The sequence below is a fragment of the Brassica napus genome, chromosome A3 (assembly GCF_020379485.1).
Source record: "Brassica napus cultivar Da-Ae chromosome A3, Da-Ae, whole genome shotgun sequence".
NCBI lineage: Eukaryota > Viridiplantae > Streptophyta > Magnoliopsida > Brassicales > Brassicaceae > Brassica > Brassica napus.
The window spans coordinates 5792018-5812033 of NC_063436.1; the positions used below are offsets into that span (position 1 = coordinate 5792018).

The following is a 20016-nucleotide window of genomic DNA, read 5'->3' on the forward strand; positions in this document are numbered from 1 at the left end:
TAAATGTAACTTATTGAAATAGTAGCCCACTTTCTCTTTTGAAAGGTCAATTTTATAAAGTCGATAAGAATTATTATCGTAGGTCAAAAATGCCAATGGAGTAGGAAAGACGAATAATGACTGATATAGCGCATGTGACATGCACAAAGTAAGCAACCTCAGAAGAAGGCAGAACGTAGAACTAGGGCAAAAGCTGATCTGTTTTCCGAATCATCTTCCACGGTTTAGCTGTAAAACACATGCCCTAATTCTGGGTTATTGTTTAATCCATTCCGATAACTTCTTATACACGCAACACTAGGTTAAAACCTCAGTGATTTCAATAACTCACACTGCAAAAAGAAAAAGAAAAAAGAAAAAAGAAGAAAATATCTAAGAGATGGAGGAAGACCTCAAAAGCTTTATCAAAGTATGGGTTTATGGAATAATCTCTATATCTTATTGTTATTACATAGCAACCAGAATCAGATCTGGTGTTCCTCGGTTACTCTCTATCTTTCCCGTTCTTGTTCTGTTTCTTGTTATTCCTCTGTCTTTCTCCTCTGCGCATTTGTCTTTATACACGACGTTTTCGCTTACGTTCCTCGCTAATTTTAAACTTATCCTCTTCTCCTTCGATAAAGGTCCTCTAATCCCACTTCCTACAACTCTCGGCAGATTTTTCTGCTTTACTTGCTTCCCAATCAAAGCCCAAGAAAACCCTAATTCTCAAAACCATTTTCCTAAAAGGGATGTCGCTGTTAAAGTTGCCATCGTTGGTGTGTTACTACATTTGTATGGCTACAGAAATAATCTGTCTCCGACTCTGCTTTTGGCTCTCTATTTTGTGCAACTCTACTTGGAGATTGACATTGTTGCATCATTCTTCAAAATCGCGGTTGTTATCTTTCTTGGCTGTGACCTCGAGCCACAGTCCAATAAACCATACTTAGCCACATCTCTACAAGACTTCTGGGGGCGCCGGTGGAATCTCATGGTTCCGGCGATTCTCCGGGCAGCTGTTTACGCCCCAATGCGGCAAGTCTCTGAACGAAGAATGAGTTCCGGTTGGGGACTGTTTCCTGGTGTTTTAGCTGCCTTCATCGTCTCCGGACTGTATCATGAACTGCTCTTTTATTATTTAACTCGTGAGATGCCAACATGGGAAGTTACTTGGTACTTCGTTTTACAAGGAGTTTGCACTGCGGCAGAAATAGCATTGAAGAAGAAGACGACGGTGACGCAGCGGTGGCAGTTGACTCCGGCGGTATCGCGGCTGCTCACGGTGGGGTTTGTGTTTGTGACCGGTGTTCGGCTATTTGCACCTCAACTTGTAAGGAGCGGCGTGTTGGAGAGATACAAATATGAGGAAGTTTTGTTTGTTGATTTTATTAAGCAGAAGTTTATAACTTTGTTGGGGATATTTTTGACGAGTGTTAAATCTTTTAACGGTGTTTGATTCAGGATTCTGATTCTACTTATTTTTCTTCAAAAAACTAGTGGTCACATGTGTTTCGAGCAAAATGTTATATTACTATCTAATAAAAAAAATTTCTTTGCAATATAAAATCTAATAAATCTAATTTTAACGGTTTTATGTATTTAATCAAGTAAAATTTATCGTGACTATTATAGATATATAAATGTATTCGAGTTCAAAAATTTATCATGATTTTGTGTTAAAAAAAATGTATTCGAGTTCTACATATTCACATTCCTAAATAATATTTTAGATGGGTAGTTGGGTACACATCTAATCCTCATACGAGTTAAACAATAAACACATTTTTAAAAATATATTTATCTCATGCACAATTAGCAATATGTGGGCTCAAACGGCCTTTTGACAATATTTGTTTCAACTCTTCCCCAATGAAAACTTGTCACTTTTCATTAGGATTTATCCAAAAAAAACCTTGCCATTAACTCTGTTCTTGAAGGAGAAACTCTATTGTTAGTAGTACTTATTTTATGTGATTGTTATTAGATAACACAATCAATTCATTTAGAACGAAATAAGAAAATTTCACGCTTTAAAACGACCCTGGGATTGGTGCAGCTATGACTAATGCATCATCATAAAGGGGGTTTGCAAAAAGGAGAAGAAAAAAAAATGAATGAACATTTTCTTTGAATTTTGAGCATATAAATATAAAAATTTGTATCAGCAAAAGATTTAAGAACCTGTATTTTTGTAATGGTTGGATAATATCAAAAGAGAAAGGTTGAATAAATACTTGTTCATGGTACTAAAACCATAAACAAGTATAAGAAATTATTCAAATGTAAATTAGATAGATCATTTCGTTGATAATGGAAATGAATTGTTTATTAATTCACATAACAAATTATACGCAAAGTTGTAAGCCTGATTCTTATCAAATCAGGCTTTCTCTAAGCCAATCCATATCCTAAGAGATAACTTATCTCTAAATAACTTTTAAAGAATTAGACTATAACACAATTTTTAATCTTATACTGAAGCTACGTACTTCAGTAGATGTCAAACATAAATGTGCGTTACAAGTCTAAACGTGTCTTGGATTAATATAGAAGCAAAAACTGGCCTGTTATCCTTTTTTTTTCCATTTTCTACCTGGAAAATCACATGCCTTAGTTTAGTTCCAGTTGCTTGTTATCGAAGTAACAACAACTTTAAAAACTCGGCAACTGGAAAAACAAAATAAATCAGAGACATGGCGGAAGAATTCAAGAACTTAATGAAAATATGGGTTTCAGCAATAAGCTCAGTAGCTTACTGCTACTTCTTATCAACTAGAATCAAAGCTGGCGTTTTCCGATTACTCTCTGTTCTTCCCGTTTGTGCTATGTTCTTTGTTCTTCCTCTATTTATCTCATCTTCAACTTTCTGCTTGTACACAACTTTTTTTCTATCCGTTGCAAATTTCAAACTCATTCTCTTCTCCTTCGATCAAGGCCCTCTTTTCCCACTTCCCCCAAATCTCGCCCATTTCATTGCCTTCACTTGCTTACCCATCAAACATCAACAAAACCCTAAAACCCTAACTCATTTCCCCAAATGGTTTTTTATCATTAAAGTGGTAATGTACATTGTGGTGTTACATATTTATCATCATTACAAACAATATCTCCCTTTGATTCTACTACTAGGTTTCTATCCTCTCAATTTATACTTAGAGCATGAGATGATATTAACCCCCCTCAAATATATAGTCACCGTCACTCTTGGTCTGGACCTCCAACCACAGTTCAACGAACCGTACTTAGCCACTTCTCTTCAAGACTTTTGGGGTCGCCGATGGAATCTTACGATCTCAGATCTCCTCCGGTCAAGCGTTTATAGTCCGGTGAGGAAAATATGCCAATACTTTGTTAATTCCGAGTGGTCTACGATCATGGGAGTTTTGGCGACGTTCCTAGCCTCTGGTGTGTCGCATGAGGTACTCTACGTCTACTTAACCCGGGAGACTCCTACGGGAGAGGTCACATGGTTCTTTGTGTTACATGGAGTTTGCACGGTGATTGAAGTGTTGGTTAAAAAGAAGACTTTTGTAGGGCGGTGGTCGGTGAGACCGATTGTGTCACGGTTGCTAACGGTTGGGTTTGTGTGTCTGACCTCTGGTTGGCTGTTTTTCCCTCAGCTTATACGGAGCAACGTAATTGAAAATTTCGTTTATGAAGCCTTCTTGTTTCTTGATTTCTTTAAGCTCAAGTTTTAGTTTTTTTGGTGATATTATTTAGGGTTATCAAAAACCTGGAATTACCGTTATCAAAAATTTATGAGTATAAAAAGAGTGTTGAAAGATAAGAAAACCTTTTGGAGGAAAATTGTATAAGGGATGGATCGATAAGTGATTTTTTTTTTTAACGCTGCCTAACTGCATCACCTGAGCTGTCCTATGAAGATCCACGCCTGACCAGATTTATTTGCATCATGTTGAAGATCCATTGCAAGCCTTTCCTCTGTAGTCTGCATAATTGTTTAATAAACCGTTTTCTCCGGGACTTGAAACCTGGATTTCATGTAATCTGCAATAAATTGCATAGTCTAAGATTCGAACCCCAGACCTGGGTGTAGAAGCTTTTAAATCTTAACCAATAGGCTACGGTGCTTCCACATGGATAAGTGATTCAGTGAACATTAAAATAATAGCAATTGTAAAACATCAATTTAACCCTGTCTGTCCCTATCACATGGTAGATTCTTCACAGCCACCGTATAAAACCAAACAATGTAACTACTTTCGGGTGAAATTTTGGTTGACAAAATACTAGAATAGCACTACCCATCGTTAGTTATAGTTATAAAATATAAACAAAGTACTAATTGTTAACCCTACGTATTTTTTTATCATATATGATATATAACATGATTTTAAAAACAAGTTAAACTTTAGACAAAAAAAGTCAAGTTTACTGCATCGATTCTGTTTATTCAAAAAAGTCAAGTTTACTCCCTAGTAACAACAACTTAATATGAACCGCATAGAGGAAACTTCGTCCATGCATGGGCATCACCGAGATAATTAATTCCGAAGATGATGTCTTAAATTAATCCACATCTAGTCATATTCTCTGTTGACTACTCACAAAAATGTGAACCACAAAGAAGAATGACAACAACTAGAGGTGAAAAATCAATTAAACCGATCTAAAGAATAAAAATAAAAATAGAATAGACAACACCATTAAGGGTAGAGAAGAAAACACGTCTCAAGAGATCATGGTAATTAACCAAAACTTCCAAAAAGTTCGGCCTTATTTTTATCTTTAACTTAACGTGTTGTAAACTTCCAACACGTCTCTTTCGACTACGAATGTTGTAATATGTCTCCGTCAAACTTGTAACGAATTCTGTGACTCTAAAGCATTTTAATATATCAAATTAGTTCTATAAAAAACTAAACTAACCAGAAACCGCATTTAACCAACCTCTTAGGAAAACCTTAATTAGCCCCATATTATTTGACAAGTTTGAGTGAAAGTAACACCATTGTCTCTTATGCCTAATTTTTTAAATTGAATCGTCTTATGAGTTATGACCTGAAGCACCAAGGTTTTGTTATTATTTTCTCTTGTCGTAGATTTCACTGATTCCATTTAAATTGCGTAAGAAGAAGAAGAGAGAAGCACATCGGAAGCAGCCTCATAAGAGTGAACGTAGAACCAAAGCTGGTTCGTTGTCCGAATCTTCCTCCCATCGATCGTGTCGCTGGACGATCACATGCTAGTTTTTCTATTATTCTTCAAATGTATTCATTTATTTGGTTGCTTATTATACACGCAAAAAAATAAGTTAAAACCTAGAAAGGTCACTGAAAATTTCCTGAAATACAAAAAAAATCAAGTAAAATCTGACTGATGGAAGAACAACTCAAGACATTGATCAAAGTATGGGTTTCTGCAATAATCTGTATATCCTACTGTTACTACTTCCCATCAAGAATCAAAGCTGGTCTTCCTAGATTATTCTCTGTTCTTCCCATTTGTGCTCTCTTCGGTCTTCTTCCTCTCTTTTTCTCATCTATCCATTTATCTGGCTCCACTGCCCTTTTCTTTTCAGGGGTTGGCAACTTAAAGCTAATCCTCTTCTGCTTCGATCAAGGTCCTCTTTACCCACTTCCCTCAAATCTCTTCAAATTCGTATGTTACACTTGCTTCCCAGTCAAGCTTGAGCAAAACCCTAAATCTCAAAATCGGTTTCCCAAATGGTTATTCGCTGTTAAAGTTGCACTCTTTGGTGTGGTGTTACATGCGTATGATTACAAACAAACTCTCCCTCCGTTTCTAAAGTTGTGGCTCCATCCTTTGCATTAATTATACTTGGAGCTTGAGGTTCTCTTAACGCTTCTCAAAGTTTTTGTCACCATCACTCTTGGGTGCGAGGTAGAGCCACAGTTTAACGAACCATACTTAGCCACATCTCTTCAAGATTTTTGGGGGCGGCGATGGAACCTCATGGTCTCCTCCATTCTCCGGATAGGAGTTTACCATCCCGTGAGGCGAGTCTGCGGATACTTAATGAGCTCTGATTATGCTAAGTTGGTTGGTGTTTTCGCAACGTTCTTAGTTTCTGGTTTAGGTCACGAGGTGGTTTTCTTCTTTTTAACACGCGAGTTGCCTACATGGGAGATCACTTTGTTCTTTGTGTTACACGGAGTTTGTACGGCGACCGAAATGGCCATAAAGAGAACGGAGTTTGCGCGGCGATGGGTGGTGAGGCCGGCGGTGTCGCGGCTGCTCACGGTTGGGTTTGTAGTTGTGACTAGTGGGTGGCTGTTTTTTCCGCAGCTTACAAGAAGTGACGTGATGGAGAGACGTGCTAGTGAGATATTATTGCTCATTGATTTCGTGAAAACGCAAGTTTTTCATTTTATTTGATTGAGGTGGTAGAAGTCCTTGTTGTTTGTGGTTTCTGGTGTCTACGCGCTCTTCCTTTCTATTGGATATTATTGTGTTCTTTTTATGCTTTGTTATGAGAAAATTGTCTTTAGTTTAGTCAAATCACAGGGAACAAGAGACACAGAGGATCCGTGTTGCGCTCTGCTATATATACGCATCATCGCATTCATTATCCATCCTTTTTCCTTTTTTTGTCAACAGTTTACGTTTAAACTAAATTTTAATCGGTTTAAAATTTATTATGATAAACAATTCTATCTGACCATATATGATTCAACCGAAAATAATTTATCTTTAGTTCTATCCTCTTTAGCTACTGAATTCTCACAATTTTTTTGGTTTCTAAAATATGAATTAAGTTCATACTCTTGAAACTGTCCTGCTAAAAAATAAAAAAATAAAAATATCTGTAAGGTGAAAACGGGCCAATCAATCGTATCCGTAGTCATACCCATCAAAATCTAAGTAGTAGTTTCTCGCACATTACATTGTTCACATCAATTCTTCTTTCCAAAGTTGAGAGACTTTTGGTGTAACTACGAAGTCCAAACTATTAACACTCAATTCAATTTTTAAAATCTATTCTAAACTAAATGAATGTAGCTGGTGACAAATAAAAAATGCGTGGAATGGTATAAATTATCATTTATAAAATTAAATGGAATAAAATTAACATTCCGTTTATTTCAAAACGTTTTTGAATTGAAATGAATTTTTTTAATAAAAATTATTTTTTTCTAAAATAATATTGAATGAAATGGACTACATTTTTCATTTTTTTTATTGTAACTAGTGAACAACTTTTAAAATGCAAAAGAAATAAACATTAAAGTTTTTATTCCAAAATGTGTATTTTGGTGTAACTGTAGACTATGATTGATTTATGAATCATCAAGTTAGGATTCGGAGTATCCAATTTAAGATAAACCAAATCACTGATTTAACAAGATGGGATTTGCAGTATCCAGTTGAGGTGTATACCTCAACAATTCTTTGAAATTTGCTTTCCACTGTCATTTTTTGTTTCAAAAGAATCAAATCATGTTTTAACCATTAAATTTAGACAGCAAGTAGTGTCGTTTTGGCCTCACAACATCTGAAACTCAGCATACAAATACAGATCAGCGTATTCACACGAAGAAGAGGACACCATCGTCTTCGTTCTCGCCGCCCAGTTGCTTCTACACGCGTCACATAACTTCTCAAAGATGGGTTTCATTGTAGGAACCCTAATCTTCGTCGCCGTCGGGATAATAGCTTCTTTGTGCGTTATAATCTGCTTCAACAGAGGCCCCTCCACGAATCTGTATGCTTCCCCTTCATCTCTTAATTTCATTTGATTTACTTGCATGTCGTTTTCAAGATCGAATTGCTGGAATCAAATATAAATGATTCATTGAGAATTATAATAATAAAAATGATTCAACTGACTTTTGAACTGTCAGTCTCCTAGTTCTTTGAATTGGATCCTTGCTGTGATGATGATACATGCATCAAACAAACAAACACGAGTAGTGAAGAGAAAGTACTGTCACAGTTTGCATGATCTGTCTTTCTTGTTTCTTTGCTTTGTAACCATTTTTTTAAAGTTCATAATCTTTGTTTGTCTGATAATCCAGGCTACATCTTACTTTGATCATCACTGCGACAGTCTGCTGCTGGATGATGTAAGTTAACACTCTCTTTCTGCTGCTGGGATATAAATGAAACAAAGTAATCAACCGTTAAAGTAGTTGGAAACCAACATATATATAAAAATGACACTCTTCTAACATCGATCTTTTACATATGCTAACGTTCTGAATATCAAGTGTTGTTGCTTTCTTACCGTGGTCTTTTGACTATGGGCAGGTGGGCGATTGTGTATCTTGCGCAGATGAAACCTATGATTGTTCCAATCCTAAGCGAAGGAGAGTAGTAGAGAAACTTATGTGTTCAGGTTGCTAGCTTCTGTTTGATCCTTGTGTATCTTCAATCTTTAAACAGCTTATCGTGTTTGTAAATTGCCTATAATTAGTGTGAACAAATCATAAAACTTTTTGCCTCTTGAAATTTTCTTGTATTTTCACTTAAGTCATTCTATTCCCAAAACAGCTGAGATACTCGGAAGATTTCATCGAAGGCAAAAGCTCCCCATCGTGAATCCTGCATCCTTATGTAGTTGTGTTCATCAGCAATCATCTGAGGTCCTAGGTGAGTTAATAAGCAGGAGTACTCATCTATAAAACGGAGTTATATTTTGAGTCAAAATGTCTTACTACTACTACTACAAAAAAAAAAAGGTAGGTCTATGCTTATCCATGTTTGTAATAAAAGTATTGCAACAGAATGCATCATACATAAAATGATCAGGTCCCATTTGGCAAGATGGGTTGACCCGATCACTAGTTTATATAATACTACCAAAAGATCATTAGTAATAGATAACACTTTTCACCATAAAACAAGTTCTCTTTTTAACAAGAGGTTTGGTCCTTTCAAGCTTGGTATACACTAAGTTCATATACAGCTCAATTTCAAGATACCATCACTAATTAATAATTAATTTGATTAAGCTAAGACATAATACCTTCTCTAGCTTCATTAATGAGAAGATAAATAAAAGAAAATGGTTTTCTTGTTTCTCTCCCTTAGATAAGGTAAAAAGGTAGGTTTTCAAAGTCAAGATGGTACCAACTATTAAAACAACACTAACAACATACACATTCTACTCGCAAGTGTCTTTTTTTTTTTTTTTTCTCTCAGGTGGTTTCATAGAACCCTCTCTCCCTAAAACCAACTCACAAACATAGTGAAAAAAAAAAACTACAGATCTTTCCCTTTCTTATCTTCACGGTGAAGCTGGAACTTGATCTACAGCACCAGAAACCGGAGGAGATGAAGCAGCTTCCTCTTTTGAAATAGCAACGTAGTTTGTGGGAGCAGCTGGCCTGTTGAGACTCTCCCTTCTCCCTCCTTCCTTTGCAACAGACCTGCTTCCGTTCTGGTTTGCATTCAAAGACAGACGCCTGTTTGGTGTTCCATTGGCTCCTACTCCGTTGTTAGCTCGTGCCCCCACCGGTTTCTTTGCACTGACCGGTCTCGCAGGGCTTGGCCTGGTGCTGAAGGCAGTGTCTTGCTCTACGTGTGGCTGTTCTTGAACCTTCTTTTGTTCCTGCTCATTAAGACAAAACATGAGTTTATTGCGTAACTGACATCTTAATCAAGTTGGAAGCGATGAAACTTACCCTCAGCCTCCGTTTCTCATCTTCTCGTTCTTGCCTAAGCATACCGTACTCATCTAACATAGCTAGCAGAGGAACACCATCGTATGCAAAAGACATGTTGTGTTCCTCTTCCCAAGCTCTGGTCTTAGCAACCAATGTGTCAACCATGGCAGGAATCTTGCTAACCAGGACACGTGCTTTCTCAGCTCTCTTGAGATTCAAATGGGCTCCTCTGCTTGCACTGTACCTGTTCTGATCCTGTTCTCAAGAAACCAAACTCAAAGTTAATGGGTTATGATAGTATCATAGTGTTTGAAAAACATATGCAGTATTATTTATTACCCTATTGTAGTCTTCTAGCCAGCTCTCTTCCTCACAAGCTGACATCCATTTCTCAACACGGTCCAAAATATCCTTTCTACTAAACGCTTCTTCTTTGGCCTTAGCTATCTGACTATCCATGTCTGCTAATAACTCAGTAGGCTCAACGTTTCCAGAGTCAATCAGTGACATGATCCTCTCGCGAGCAGATTCAGGGTTTGTTTCCACGTGAGCACGAACGTATATCTCCTCAAGCTCAGTCTGTTTCTTGAAAGCAATCTCCTTCATTCGGCTAGCTTTCAGCTGGTCAAGCCTATCCACTTCCACCTCAGCCTTCAATAGTTACATGAATCTTTTAACAAAAGAGTAACTAATATGAATATATTGGTTAATTCAAATGTAGGGTACCTGCTTGATCAGATCATGTGCAAGAGCACCTGGCTTAGTGACCTCATCTACTGAAGCTGAGATGTTACAAGTAACATGATCAAAAAGCTCTCTTTCCTCATCAGGAGTATCCATGAGGTTCCATAGATCGATTAGCTGAGTAGCCAGCTCTTGAAGCTGAAAACAGGAAAAAATAAAATCTCGTCATCTTTGCATGTTTTCAGCTCAGATAATGATCCAGAGTAGGGCTGGTATTTTAATTAGTTCGGTTCGATTCGGTAGGTTTTTATAAAAAAAGTTTGATTGTCGGTTTGGTTCAACAATCGGTTATTTTGGTTTACTTATAAAAAGAAACAAACAAAAATGATAACCAAACCATACCAAAAACCCGAACCAAACTAACGGAACTAACCAAATTTCATACCAAACTAACTGAAATTATCTCAAATTTTAACAAAATTAAACCAAAATATAACCGAAATCAAAATTTTTAGTAGGATTTTTGAAAACCGAAAACCGAACCAAACTCTACTACGGGTAAATTCGCTAAGATATGTTGAACCGAACTACCCGAACCCGCAGGACAGAGATATGTCTTTACCTTTTGAAGTCTTTGCTTCTTGTCATCTTTAAGAGCCAAGACTGTTTTAGCCAACCTCGAAAGCGTCTCATTGCTAATGCTCTTGGCCTCGACACCCGTTTCTTCATCTAAGCTCGGATGAACTTCTGTGACAGTGTTTAAGAAGTCCAAACCAAGAACAGCGCATAGATCATGAACACTACTCACAAACTCAAGCACCTTCTGCAGCCTGTCACTCTTCTCTTTCTGGAGCTCTTGGAGTTGGCTTTGGAAATCGTCTAGTTTCTTCAGAGACAGATCAGACTCATCGACTATAGGAACCTCACTGCTCAAACCACCAGCAATCTCTCCACAGATCTTCTGGATTTGTGATTGAACATCAGAGAACTCTCTGACTCTCTCATCTTTCTGTTGCCACAGTTGTTCAAGAGCCGGCGCTATAGCAGCAAGCTGTTCTTTGATCGTTCCAGAAGACTTATCCGGCTGCAACAAAAACACATTATCAGTTACATGTTCCACTTTTTAAACTTTGGGACAAGAAGAAGAAAAAAAACTTACAATGTCATTAACAAAGGTTTTGTCTCCAAGAGACGTTGTGAGGCTGGAGAGTTCAGCATTAGCATCTGATAAGGTCTGAAGAAGCTCTGCTCTGGATTTGGCAGCCTGCTCAACTTTTCTCTTGTAGACATGAAGACATTCTTGCTCTATCTGAAGAAGTAGCTTGTCTCGTTCCTCATCGCTCTCACCAACTTCATCCCAAATTTCCTATTAGGAAATGTTTTAACGTTACACAAGGCTGAGTAAAAAGCCATGCAGATGAATGTGAGATCTACCTGCAACTTTTGAAGTAAGGTACCACAAGTAATCTCCCCAAGATGAGTACTTTCAGTATCAGTGACCATTATTGTTACAAAATCAGAAGGTTTCCTGCAGGAAAATATCAAAACAAATACCAGTTGGAGACCATAACTAAACTAACTTCACACAGTGATTAATAAACATTGCTCAAAGATTAAACTCCAGAGACCAAACAGTCAAAACACTATTTTTAAGCGTGACCCAGAAAGCTTAAGAGTGTAAAACCTACAGGCCGATGAAGCAGAGTAAAGAATCAATAGATAACTGAAATAAAAACACAAACTTTAAGGGAATCAAAACAGCATTGGTGATGAAACCAAAGCAATCAAGAGCTAAAAGAAAGAAAACCTCACAGTAAGAAAAATAAGAGAGAAGATTTAGTTACCGAGATTGACACTTCCAACACTCTTCTTCTTCTTGTTGTTGTAGATCTGAAGCTCTGTGATGATAGTATTAAACTCACTATTGGGAGTGAGAGAAAATGTTATTGAAGGGAACAAATTTGTCTATGGATGGGAGAGGTGGAAGAGACGGGGAGGTGGTGTGGGACCCATGACTTTTGTAGTACGATGGAAACTCCAATTAACAAACAGCCAAAACAAAAGTTATTTAACCCCCTAGTTTCCCTGCTTTATTACACAACATGACACTGTTTACAGACACAACTGTGTCTTCTACTCTTCCTTGACTTTGGTGCTTTGCTTGTTTGACCACATAAGTTTAGATACTTTCTTGACAAAGACAAAAATACAAATGTCTCTCTATAATAAAAATGGAATTATAAATGTAGTTTGATACGCTGTATCTTTTTGATCAAAAAAAATACAGCTTCATGAGTTTTTCAAACTACACATTTATAATTCCATTTTATCCCAAAAAAATACAAAGTTTGTATAAAAATGATGGGAATTCTTTGTAAACCTGCCAGCAATTTTATACACGTTGGAGATGGGTTAGAGGCGATGTAATAATTATAAGGATTGGTAATGAAAATTAACATTTCGTTTTCTTTTTAGTTTGAAGTTTGAACAAGATCACGGGAAGTAGCTTTGGTAAATACCGGTAAAACAAGCAGCAAAAGTTATGAGGTCAGAGGGAACGCTAATTAGTCAAGAGGCAAATAAACCAAACTAGAAAAGATAAAGGGTTATGTGACAGACAAACAAACATACAAACAAGTCATAGTCAATGTTAGTTGGCAAATTAAATATGAAATCGACATATATACTTACATATGCCATATATATTGATAAAACACAGATTATAAAATAAAAAAGTGAACAAAAACTATAAAATAAAAAGGTATTCCTAGAAATCATTTATTGCAATTTGCAACTGATGAATTAATATTACAAACAATTGTCATATATACTAAGTTTTATGTTGTGATACAAAAACTAAAAAAAATCAGTTTTTTGCAATAATTTATTGCAACTATTTCTCATTTATCTTACAAACAAAACAAATATACCATCAAACATAGTAGGGTCTCTCCTCATGACGAAATAATCAATAATTCGAAAACAAAAATGTTCTTTTTTTTTTTTGAATGAATGTAAAATTTATTCAATCAAAACTTTTTTTACATCAAGTGCATCAGTGTTATTGTATTTACAAACTCAAAACCAATCGCAAGAAAGAATCATGCGTTTATCATTCTCGCTCCAAACCAGACACTCAAACCCTCTTCAAGGTACTTGTGGCCCTTTCCCTTTACTGCCAGCAGCTTCAGTCTCACTGTTTTTTCCACCCAAGTAACCAATACCCTTTCATTTCTTGGACATTCACCGTGTCTTCTTGCATTTCTTTCCCCCCATATACTATGCAGCAGGGCTTGAAAAGAGTACTGAATCAGAAACATCTCCGTTTTTGAATATCTGGTACTAGGATTAGAGATTGTTTCCCATATCTCATCCCAATCCACAGTGAACTCATCTTTCATAACCCCTCCAATCAATTCTCTCCACACTTTACCAGCATAACGACATCCAAAAAATAAGTGCTTGCAAGTCTCCTGCTCTTCTTTACAAAGCACACACAAAGTATCTACTGATGCATTCCACATGTGAATTCGATCACATGTCTGCAATCTGTTTCTCATAGCTACCCAAGTTAAGAATGAATATTTTGGGGTGTATTGAGCAAACCAAATACCTCGACTCCATCTGCATTCTGTTTGCGTTTGTCTCAATTGCATCCATGTCTTTTTGGTTGAAAAATTATTCAAAAATCTATTCTCACCCTGTTTCCAAAGTGGCATGTCATCTTCTTGATCATCTCTATCTCTCAACTTATCAATCTCATCCTCCATTTCGTTCAGAATTATGATCCTATGCCTTCTCCTCCGATGATTCCTTAGCACTTCCTCAACCAGAGCATTTTCTGCAATCCCAATCCGAAGAGGTCCTCTGTCTCCTACCGCATCTTTGAGCCGACCCAAACATGACCAAGAGTCATACCAGAAGGAAGTGTGCTTGCCATTGTGCACTTCCATTCTAATATAAGCCTGAGCTAAATCTCTCATCTTCAAAATTTTTCTCCACATCCAAGATCCAACAGCAGCTTGAATTTTCATTGACCAGAAGGAACCCTTTCTTATCAAATAGCAATGAATCCACTTGACCCATAAAGAAGCTCGATTTGAAAATAATCTCCACAATAGCTTTAGACAGAGTACAGTGTTGATCTCCTTCAGTGGTCTTAAACCCAACCCTCCTTCTTTCTTTGGTAAACAAACATCCTTCCAACTGACTTTCGCTTTACTTGTTTTCAATTCAGGGCCAGACCATAAGAAAGCTGAGCATAAGCTTTCAATCTCTTTCAAACAACTACCAGGAAGACGAAATGCCGACATCCAGAAATTAGCCATGCTTGTTATGACAGAGTTAATGAGTTGCAATCTTCCTCCATAGGAGAGGAACCTTCCTGTCCAAGAACTCATTCTCTTCCTTATTTTCTCCACCAGCGGCATGTAGTCATTGATGGTCATTCTTCTTGTGAGCAGAGGCAACCCCAAATATCTTACTGGTAACTTTCCAGCTGCGAAAGGGAAGCAAGTGAGAATATCCCCTTCTTGAAGCTCAGTCAGTCCCGCTGTATACAGAGTAGACTTCTCCAAACTTATCTTCAACCCCGACATGACTGCAAACTCTTCAAAGATCTTAAGAACATTCTCTATTGATCGTTTAGTCCCATCCGTAAATACTAATAAATCATCTGCAAAGCATAAATGCGTAAGCAAGATATTTTGGCATTTAGGATGGTAACCAATGATCTTCTGAGTAGCCGCTCTGTCCAGAAGATGAGAAAGGACATTCATACACACCACAAAGAGATATGGCGACAAAGCACATCCCTGCCTCAGACCTCTTTTACTCTGAAAAAATCCCGCTAACTCTCCATTAACTTGAACTGAAAAGGACGGTGTGCAGACACAAAGCTCTATCCAGTGAACAAAACAAAAATGTTCATACAAACCAGAACATGCCAATCATGAATCATCATTACTATGCTCATCAACGAGTAATCTAATGAATGTTCGCTCGTTCTTGCAACCATTCTAGCACCTTTGCTGCTTCCAAAATCTCTTGTACCTAAACCACCAATTCAAGAAGAATCTCGCTCTTTCAGCTATCTTATACTTCAAGGATATTATACTACTTAGATTCACGAGAGAACTAACGAGATTTTTCCACGTTCCTCATCGTACTCTTGAACTCTGTGATCGGGTTCTCAACCTCTTTAACTAGTTCATCTGTTGAGAACCGCATTTAAATTTTTTGACAATGTGTTTGTTACTATTTTTGTTCCTCTCTCGGAGACAAGAATATATAAGCATGAACTCAGTTAGGACTCTTTGGCAACAAATCTTCACAGACAATTACTGGAACTTCAACACTCAATTTCATCTAAAGATTTAATACTGCATTCATTCTCATTCATACGGCATACCAAAACTCAATGCCACACCCACACATATTCCGACAAAAAAACAATAATTTTATACTCCCTCCGTTTCATAATAGATGATGTTTTAGAATATTTTTGTTGTTTCAAAATAGATGATGTTTTGAAATTTTTATGTTATTTTTAACTTTATTGAAAACTGTGTAACCAATTAGATGTTGTTGTCATTTCTGTAATTGGTTGAATGATTTTTAAATTATATTTTTAAAACTACTTTTTAGAGAAAAGTAAATTTCTTAATCTTTGTGCACTAAGGAATAACATCATCTATTATGAAACGGAGGGAGTACTTGAATTCGGCGCTTTGGTCTTGTTGACCCTGGGTCTTCCTTTCCTTAAAGCTGTGTAATTTACATATATGTCCTTAACCAGCTGCCGCTATAAAACGCTGCGTTTCTAAAGACAGAGAGAGAGTAGTATCAGATATAGTTTAATAAAGCAACTATATTCTTGTCCGAGCAGAGTGACAGTGACATTGAGAGAAAGAGAATTTGCTTGCGGAGATGGAAGGCGTAGGGTCGAGACTGAGCCGGACTACAAGATACAGTGGTCCGTCCGCGACGGCGGTTTTCAGCGGTCGTGTAAGGAAGTGGAAGAAGAAGTGGGTAAGTGTCTCAACTTCATCCGTCGGCATTTTCCGAGCTTCTAAGCCCAACGGTCGAAGCAACTCTCAACACCATATGCTTCTCCATAAGTGGACCCCACTTTCCTCGACGAAGGTTACAGCCTCCGGTGAGACGGAGGAGCCGCCTAAGAAAAGATTCAGATACGCTCCAGTAAGCTTTCCTAAACTGGAAAAAAAATCTATTTTAAGGGCTTTTCTTGTGTGGTAATGATTCTATTGATATTTGTAGATTGCGATGCTTGAGAATAGAGAGAAAGTGGCTAGTAAGGATTCTGAAGCTGAAGCTTTAGGGGAAGAGAGTGATGAATTTGACACTGGTGAATCTCCATTGCACAAAGGCTTTGAGCTGGACATGAACATGACAGACACCGACCAAACTAAGGTGATAAGCTTTCAAAGTCAGTTATATTTAACTGGTATGGTATGAAATTTTGTTCAGTGTTTTTGTTCATACATGTTCTTGTTACTTCCCTCTGCAGGAAGCAAAAACAACTCGTCACTGGAGACTGGGGCTGTGTCTGAATTCTCAAGGGACTGAAGAATGAAGAGAATCATATTAAAATTGGGATAAGGCAACAGTATGTAAAAGTCTCAGGATTTGGTATTGTTGTAGCGCTATAATGTCTCGTGTTGTGACTTATTCTAGGCTTTTATTGCACTTTGATCCTTATGGTTCTTTAGGTATTGTGTCTCTAGTTAGAGGAAAGCTCTATATGTGTAGTATGAGTATGACTAAATAGCCTGCCTCCATCAGAATCATTTCATATCATTCTTATGGATTTGATGTTCCATTTTTATAACTTCATGAAAACAAATGTTACAGAACCAGGGCTTCTCTGGAAGTGCAGGCAATGTCCAGCTACTTAATGGGATCTTGTTCATCCTATGAATATGCGAAGCTGAGAAACAGAGTTTTCAACTATAGAAAACAAATAAAACAAATTTTCAGGAAGAAAGAGAGCAAATCCTTGATAGTTTAGTACCCTTTAGGACATGAGCAAATGTGCCTTCTGGTTTTGAAGCATCTGGGACATGGAACACTACGTTATGCCTTGTTGGATCAAACGGTTCATTTAAAGGATCTTCTTTCACCAATCCAGATTTCTTAAAACACCAGCAGTTTCACAGATGAACGTGCGTTCTAAGCAGTCTCATCGTACGATCTTTGATTTACCTCAATGAACAAATATATAACGCATGTTTTGTTAAACTCTGCTAGTTGTTTCTCAGTCATCTCCACTCCTAAAAGGGTTATCAACAGTGGAGCAGCACCAACCGAATCTTTTGAAGTGTCCATGTTCGAAGAACTCTCCTTGACAACAGACGTTTATAGATGCATTTCAGAAGTTCATCATAGAGTTCTAAATCAGACTTCCATTGCACATTCATTGCTTACAGATTTTCACGCCCATGAAAATATCTCTGCTTCATCAAAATAAATTTCAAGAGGTTAAACAGAAAATTGTCAAGAGTTTTCTTTGTTTGAACTTTGAGCCACTGCATAGGCTATTAGCCGATTGGTTGCTAACTCAGCATAATTGTACCGATTCTAGTTGCGACAGATTTCACTAATAAATATAATCCGAAACGATTGATCTTTTTGGAAATGTCATTTTAGCCGTATGTATATGATAGATTAACGATTACACTAAACAATGTTGTTAATAGATTGCGAATATAATACAATACGTATCCGTAAGATGACGACACATCGATCGATCGAACTAACATTCGAGCATCGAGTAATTAAATGTCACAGTGCTGGATGAAATTTGATTTCGTGTATATACTCGTATCGTACGTAGAGGTTGAAGTTAAGAAAAATAATACTGAGAACTCTATTATACGATGAAACCAGCCAAATATACAATAGCGAAATGAATTCTACGCATATAAATAAATAAATAATCAATACTCGAATGAGAAAACAATGTACTCTTACATAAATAACTAGAAAATGCTACTAATTTAATCCGCTCGATCCTCCATATCCATTTCAATGCCCTGTTGGAAACTCGCATTTCCCGTACTCTACAAACACGAATTGAGCAAGAGATAACAAATCAAATTAATACACGTAAAACTGATTAGTGTTAATAAAAATGATAATTTTTGAGAAAGAATGGGATAGAGTGCGTACTGGGAGGTTGCGAGACCACGTAAGCTGCACCACCAAAATTACACGTGCCGACACCACGCGCGTTCTTCTGATAGTAACTGTTGAACGCGTAAGAAGCGTGCGCCTCTAACGACTCCGGATCGTAACACGTGGCACCCTTTTGAATCGGACGGCAATCAGCGCCTCCTTCGCCGCAAGCGTAGTCCAGTGCTTCCTGAAGCTTCTCCCTCGTCGTCTTCCCGTTCGCCACGCACCACGTCTGTCCCACGTTCGACGGCGTGTTCACCGGAACCTTCACTTTGCTATCGCTCACCGGCGTCACCATAACAGAGAACGGAACGTCGTACACTTTGTTCTCGTTTGGGTAAAACAGCCCGTAGTTTCTCTCCGACGTGGGTCCCGTTTTCTGGTTCTCGTTAAACAGAGCGAACAGATAGACGTTAAGTGGCTCGTTCGGTTTTAACGGCGTTCCGTTACCCGTCAACACTCTTTTCACTAACCCGCCGTTATAAGCCGCCGCGTTAGCCGAGCCGGCGCCGATCTCGTTCTCGTCTCCTGCAGAAGGCCATCCCGTCTCCGTCACCACGAGCTTGACGTCGTTGAATCCCACGGCGGTCATGGCGGCGTAAACGGCGTCGATTTGCGCGTCGAAGAGACTGTTGTACTTCAAACCGTTACCGGAATCTACATTCCCGGCATTCTCCCTAAACAGAGCGTAATCCAACGGGATCTTATCGGCGTTAGCCGCGTACGCGAAGAACGGGTAAGCATTAACCATAAGATGCGACGACGTTTTGCGGAGGAGATCGAGCATCGGTTTAATAACCGGTTCGATTAAATCCGGTTTAAACGAACCGGCGGAGGGTGGGTACGAATTGGCCAACGCGCTCAGCGCGATCGGTGACGAGATCTTAACCGATTTGTCGAGATTGAACTTAACCAAAGAGCTCTGAACGTTCGTCATAGCTGCGACGAGGTACTTCGTCGTGTTCTTGGGATCGACGAACACTTCGTTCCCGACGGCGATCGCTTCGATATCAGTCGCCGGCGTGTACTTCTTCACGTTCTCCTGGACCCATTTGTCGGTGTAGCTCTGATCCGCGGCGGCGGCGGTGAGATTCTCGTTGGGGAGGGAGACGACGACTTTGATGCCGGAGTTTGCGAGCGCGGTTAGGACGGTTTTGTCGGTGTCGAAAAGCTTGACGCGGTTGATTCCTTGGGATTTCAGAAGCTCAACCACTTTCTCCGGCGCCGGGAGGTTGTCTGCTATCCGGCCGTAGTTCACTCCGATCATCCCAGAGTCTGTGAAGAAACAAAAACAAACGAAATGATAAGAATCCAACACGTGGCACATTCGTGAAGAGAGATGATGATGATGAAGATTAACCTGCATGTGTTAATTGGGTTGCTGAGAAGCATGAGAGTATTAGGACAGAGAGAACTAAGACAGCCATTGTCGCAGAGATTGAGAAATGTTTGTGTGTTTCGGATGAGGCGAAGCTGTTGGTTATATAGTGGATGTGAAGAGGGAGGTGGAGGGAGTGGGTAGGACCCACGTGAGATGTTACTTGGTGACGTGTGAAAGTAAAAT

At 38.3% G+C, this 20016-nt stretch overlaps 7 protein-coding genes and 1 pseudogene across 9 annotated transcripts; 5 read left to right on the forward strand and 3 right to left on the reverse strand.

Annotated features, from left to right (window-relative positions):
• Positions 1 to 39: 39 nt before the first annotated feature.
• LOC111211580 (probable long-chain-alcohol O-fatty-acyltransferase 5) lies at positions 40 to 1442 on the forward strand. Its single transcript, XM_048773440.1, has one exon. The coding sequence runs from the start codon at positions 380 to 382 to the stop codon at positions 1436 to 1438; it is 1059 nt and encodes a 352-aa protein (XP_048629397.1). The 5' UTR covers positions 40 to 379; the 3' UTR covers positions 1439 to 1442.
• A 1215-nt stretch (positions 1443 to 2657) lies between these two features.
• On the forward strand, positions 2658 to 3680 carry LOC106351601 (probable long-chain-alcohol O-fatty-acyltransferase 4). The gene has a single exon (XM_013791380.2). It carries the CDS (start codon positions 2676 to 2678, stop codon positions 3678 to 3680), a length of 1005 nt encoding a protein of 334 aa, XP_013646834.1. The 5' UTR covers positions 2658 to 2675.
• A 336-nt stretch (positions 3681 to 4016) lies between these two features.
• On the forward strand, positions 4017 to 6746 carry LOC106401203 (annotated as a pseudogene).
• Positions 6747 to 7253: 507 nt separating this feature from the next.
• On the forward strand, positions 7254 to 8907 carry LOC106401204 (V-type proton ATPase subunit e1). Of its 2 annotated transcripts, XM_013841673.3 has the most exons (4): positions 7254 to 7669; positions 7983 to 8030; positions 8215 to 8302; positions 8458 to 8907. In XM_013841673.3, exons 1-3 carry the CDS (start codon positions 7572 to 7574, stop codon positions 8279 to 8281), a joined length of 213 nt encoding a protein of 70 aa, XP_013697127.1. In that variant the 5' UTR covers positions 7254 to 7571; the 3' UTR covers positions 8282 to 8302; positions 8458 to 8907. The 2 variants fall into 2 exon arrangements, with proteins under 2 accessions (XP_013697127.1, XP_013697126.1); XM_013841672.3 differs by lacking the exon at positions 8458 to 8907 and having other exon boundaries at positions 7281 to 7669; positions 8215 to 8436.
• A 55-nt stretch (positions 8908 to 8962) lies between these two features.
• LOC106401201 (65-kDa microtubule-associated protein 1) lies at positions 8963 to 12348 on the reverse strand. Its single transcript, XM_013841668.3, has 8 exons — positions 12101 to 12348; positions 11691 to 11784; positions 11416 to 11622; positions 10879 to 11340; positions 10299 to 10454; positions 9912 to 10223; positions 9591 to 9827; positions 8963 to 9517 (listed from the first exon to the last, which is right to left on the reverse strand). The coding sequence occupies exons 2-8, from the start codon at positions 11757 to 11759 to the stop codon at positions 9194 to 9196; spliced, it is 1767 nt and encodes a 588-aa protein (XP_013697122.1). The 5' UTR covers positions 11760 to 11784; positions 12101 to 12348; the 3' UTR covers positions 8963 to 9193.
• Positions 12349 to 13357: 1009 nt separating this feature from the next.
• On the reverse strand, positions 13358 to 15485 carry LOC106350076. The gene is made up of 4 exons (XM_013790020.1): positions 15398 to 15485; positions 15193 to 15308; positions 13957 to 15091; positions 13358 to 13683 (listed from the first exon to the last, which is right to left on the reverse strand). Exons 1-4 carry the CDS (start codon positions 15483 to 15485, stop codon positions 13358 to 13360), a joined length of 1665 nt encoding a protein of 554 aa, XP_013645474.1.
• Positions 15486 to 16089: 604 nt separating this feature from the next.
• LOC106351598 lies at positions 16090 to 17099 on the forward strand. Its single transcript, XM_013791377.3, has 3 exons — positions 16090 to 16457; positions 16536 to 16688; positions 16786 to 17099. The coding sequence occupies exons 1-3, from the start codon at positions 16185 to 16187 to the stop codon at positions 16849 to 16851; spliced, it is 492 nt and encodes a 163-aa protein (XP_013646831.1). The 5' UTR covers positions 16090 to 16184; the 3' UTR covers positions 16852 to 17099.
• Positions 17100 to 18120: 1021 nt separating this feature from the next.
• Positions 18121 to 19935, reverse strand: LOC106347323 (glucan endo-1,3-beta-glucosidase 12-like). Of its 2 annotated transcripts, XM_013786845.3 has the most exons (3): positions 19813 to 19935; positions 18447 to 19727; positions 18121 to 18337 (listed from the first exon to the last, which is right to left on the reverse strand). In XM_013786845.3, the coding sequence occupies exons 1-3, from the start codon at positions 19877 to 19879 to the stop codon at positions 18303 to 18305; spliced, it is 1383 nt and encodes a 460-aa protein (XP_013642299.1). In that variant the 5' UTR covers positions 19880 to 19935; the 3' UTR covers positions 18121 to 18302. The 2 variants fall into 2 exon arrangements, with proteins under 2 accessions (XP_013642299.1, XP_013642298.1); XM_013786844.3 differs by lacking the exon at positions 18121 to 18337 and having other exon boundaries at positions 18400 to 19727.
• Positions 19936 to 20016: the final 81 nt, after the last annotated feature.

Excerpts from the sequence above, each read along its gene's own strand:
- LOC111211580 (XM_048773440.1), top strand. The coding sequence starts at position 380 with ATGGAGGAAGACCTCAAAAGCTTTATCAAAGTATGGGTTTATGGAATA.
- LOC106351601 (XM_013791380.2), top strand. The coding sequence starts at position 2,676 with ATGGCGGAAGAATTCAAGAACTTAATGAAAATATGGGTTTCAGCAATA.
- LOC106401204 (XM_013841673.3), top strand. The coding sequence starts at position 7,572 with ATGGGTTTCATTGTAGGAACCCTAATCTTCGTCGCCGTCGGGATAATA. Across the intron at positions 7,670-7,982 it reads AGAGGCCCCTCCACGAATCT|GCTACATCTTACTTTGATCA; the intron begins GTATGCTTCCCC and ends CTGATAATCCAG. Across the intron at positions 8,031-8,214 it reads ACAGTCTGCTGCTGGATGAT|GTGGGCGATTGTGTATCTTG; the intron begins GTAAGTTAACAC and ends GACTATGGGCAG.
- LOC106401201 (XM_013841668.3), bottom strand. The coding sequence starts at position 11,759 with ATGGTCACTGATACTGAAAGTACTCATCTTGGGGAGATTACTTGTGGT. Across the intron at positions 11,341-11,415 it reads AAACCTTTGTTAATGACATT|CCGGATAAGTCTTCTGGAAC; the intron begins GTAAGTTTTTTT and ends TTTTTGTTGCAG. Across the intron at positions 9,828-9,911 it reads GGCTAGAAGACTACAATAGG|GATCAGAACAGGTACAGTGC; the intron begins GTAATAAATAAT and ends TCTTGAGAACAG.
- LOC106350076 (XM_013790020.1), bottom strand. The coding sequence starts at position 15,485 with ATGCGGTTCTCAACAGATGAACTAGTTAAAGAGGTTGAGAACCCGATC. Across the intron at positions 15,309-15,397 it reads GAGGAACGTGGAAAAATCTC|GTACAAGAGATTTTGGAAGC; the intron begins GTTAGTTCTCTC and ends TTGGTGGTTTAG. Across the intron at positions 13,684-13,956 it reads CATGCCACTTTGGAAACAGG|TGTGGAGAGAATTGATTGGA; the intron begins GTGAGAATAGAT and ends ATGCTGGTAAAG.
- LOC106351598 (XM_013791377.3), top strand. The coding sequence starts at position 16,185 with ATGGAAGGCGTAGGGTCGAGACTGAGCCGGACTACAAGATACAGTGGT. Across the intron at positions 16,458-16,535 it reads AAAGATTCAGATACGCTCCA|ATTGCGATGCTTGAGAATAG; the intron begins GTAAGCTTTCCT and ends TGATATTTGTAG. Across the intron at positions 16,689-16,785 it reads CAGACACCGACCAAACTAAG|GAAGCAAAAACAACTCGTCA; the intron begins GTGATAAGCTTT and ends TTCCCTCTGCAG.
- LOC106347323 (XM_013786844.3), bottom strand. The coding sequence starts at position 19,879 with ATGGCTGTCTTAGTTCTCTCTGTCCTAATACTCTCATGCTTCTCAGCA. Across the intron at positions 19,728-19,812 it reads AACCCAATTAACACATGCAG|ACTCTGGGATGATCGGAGTG; the intron begins GTTAATCTTCAT and ends GTTTCTTCACAG.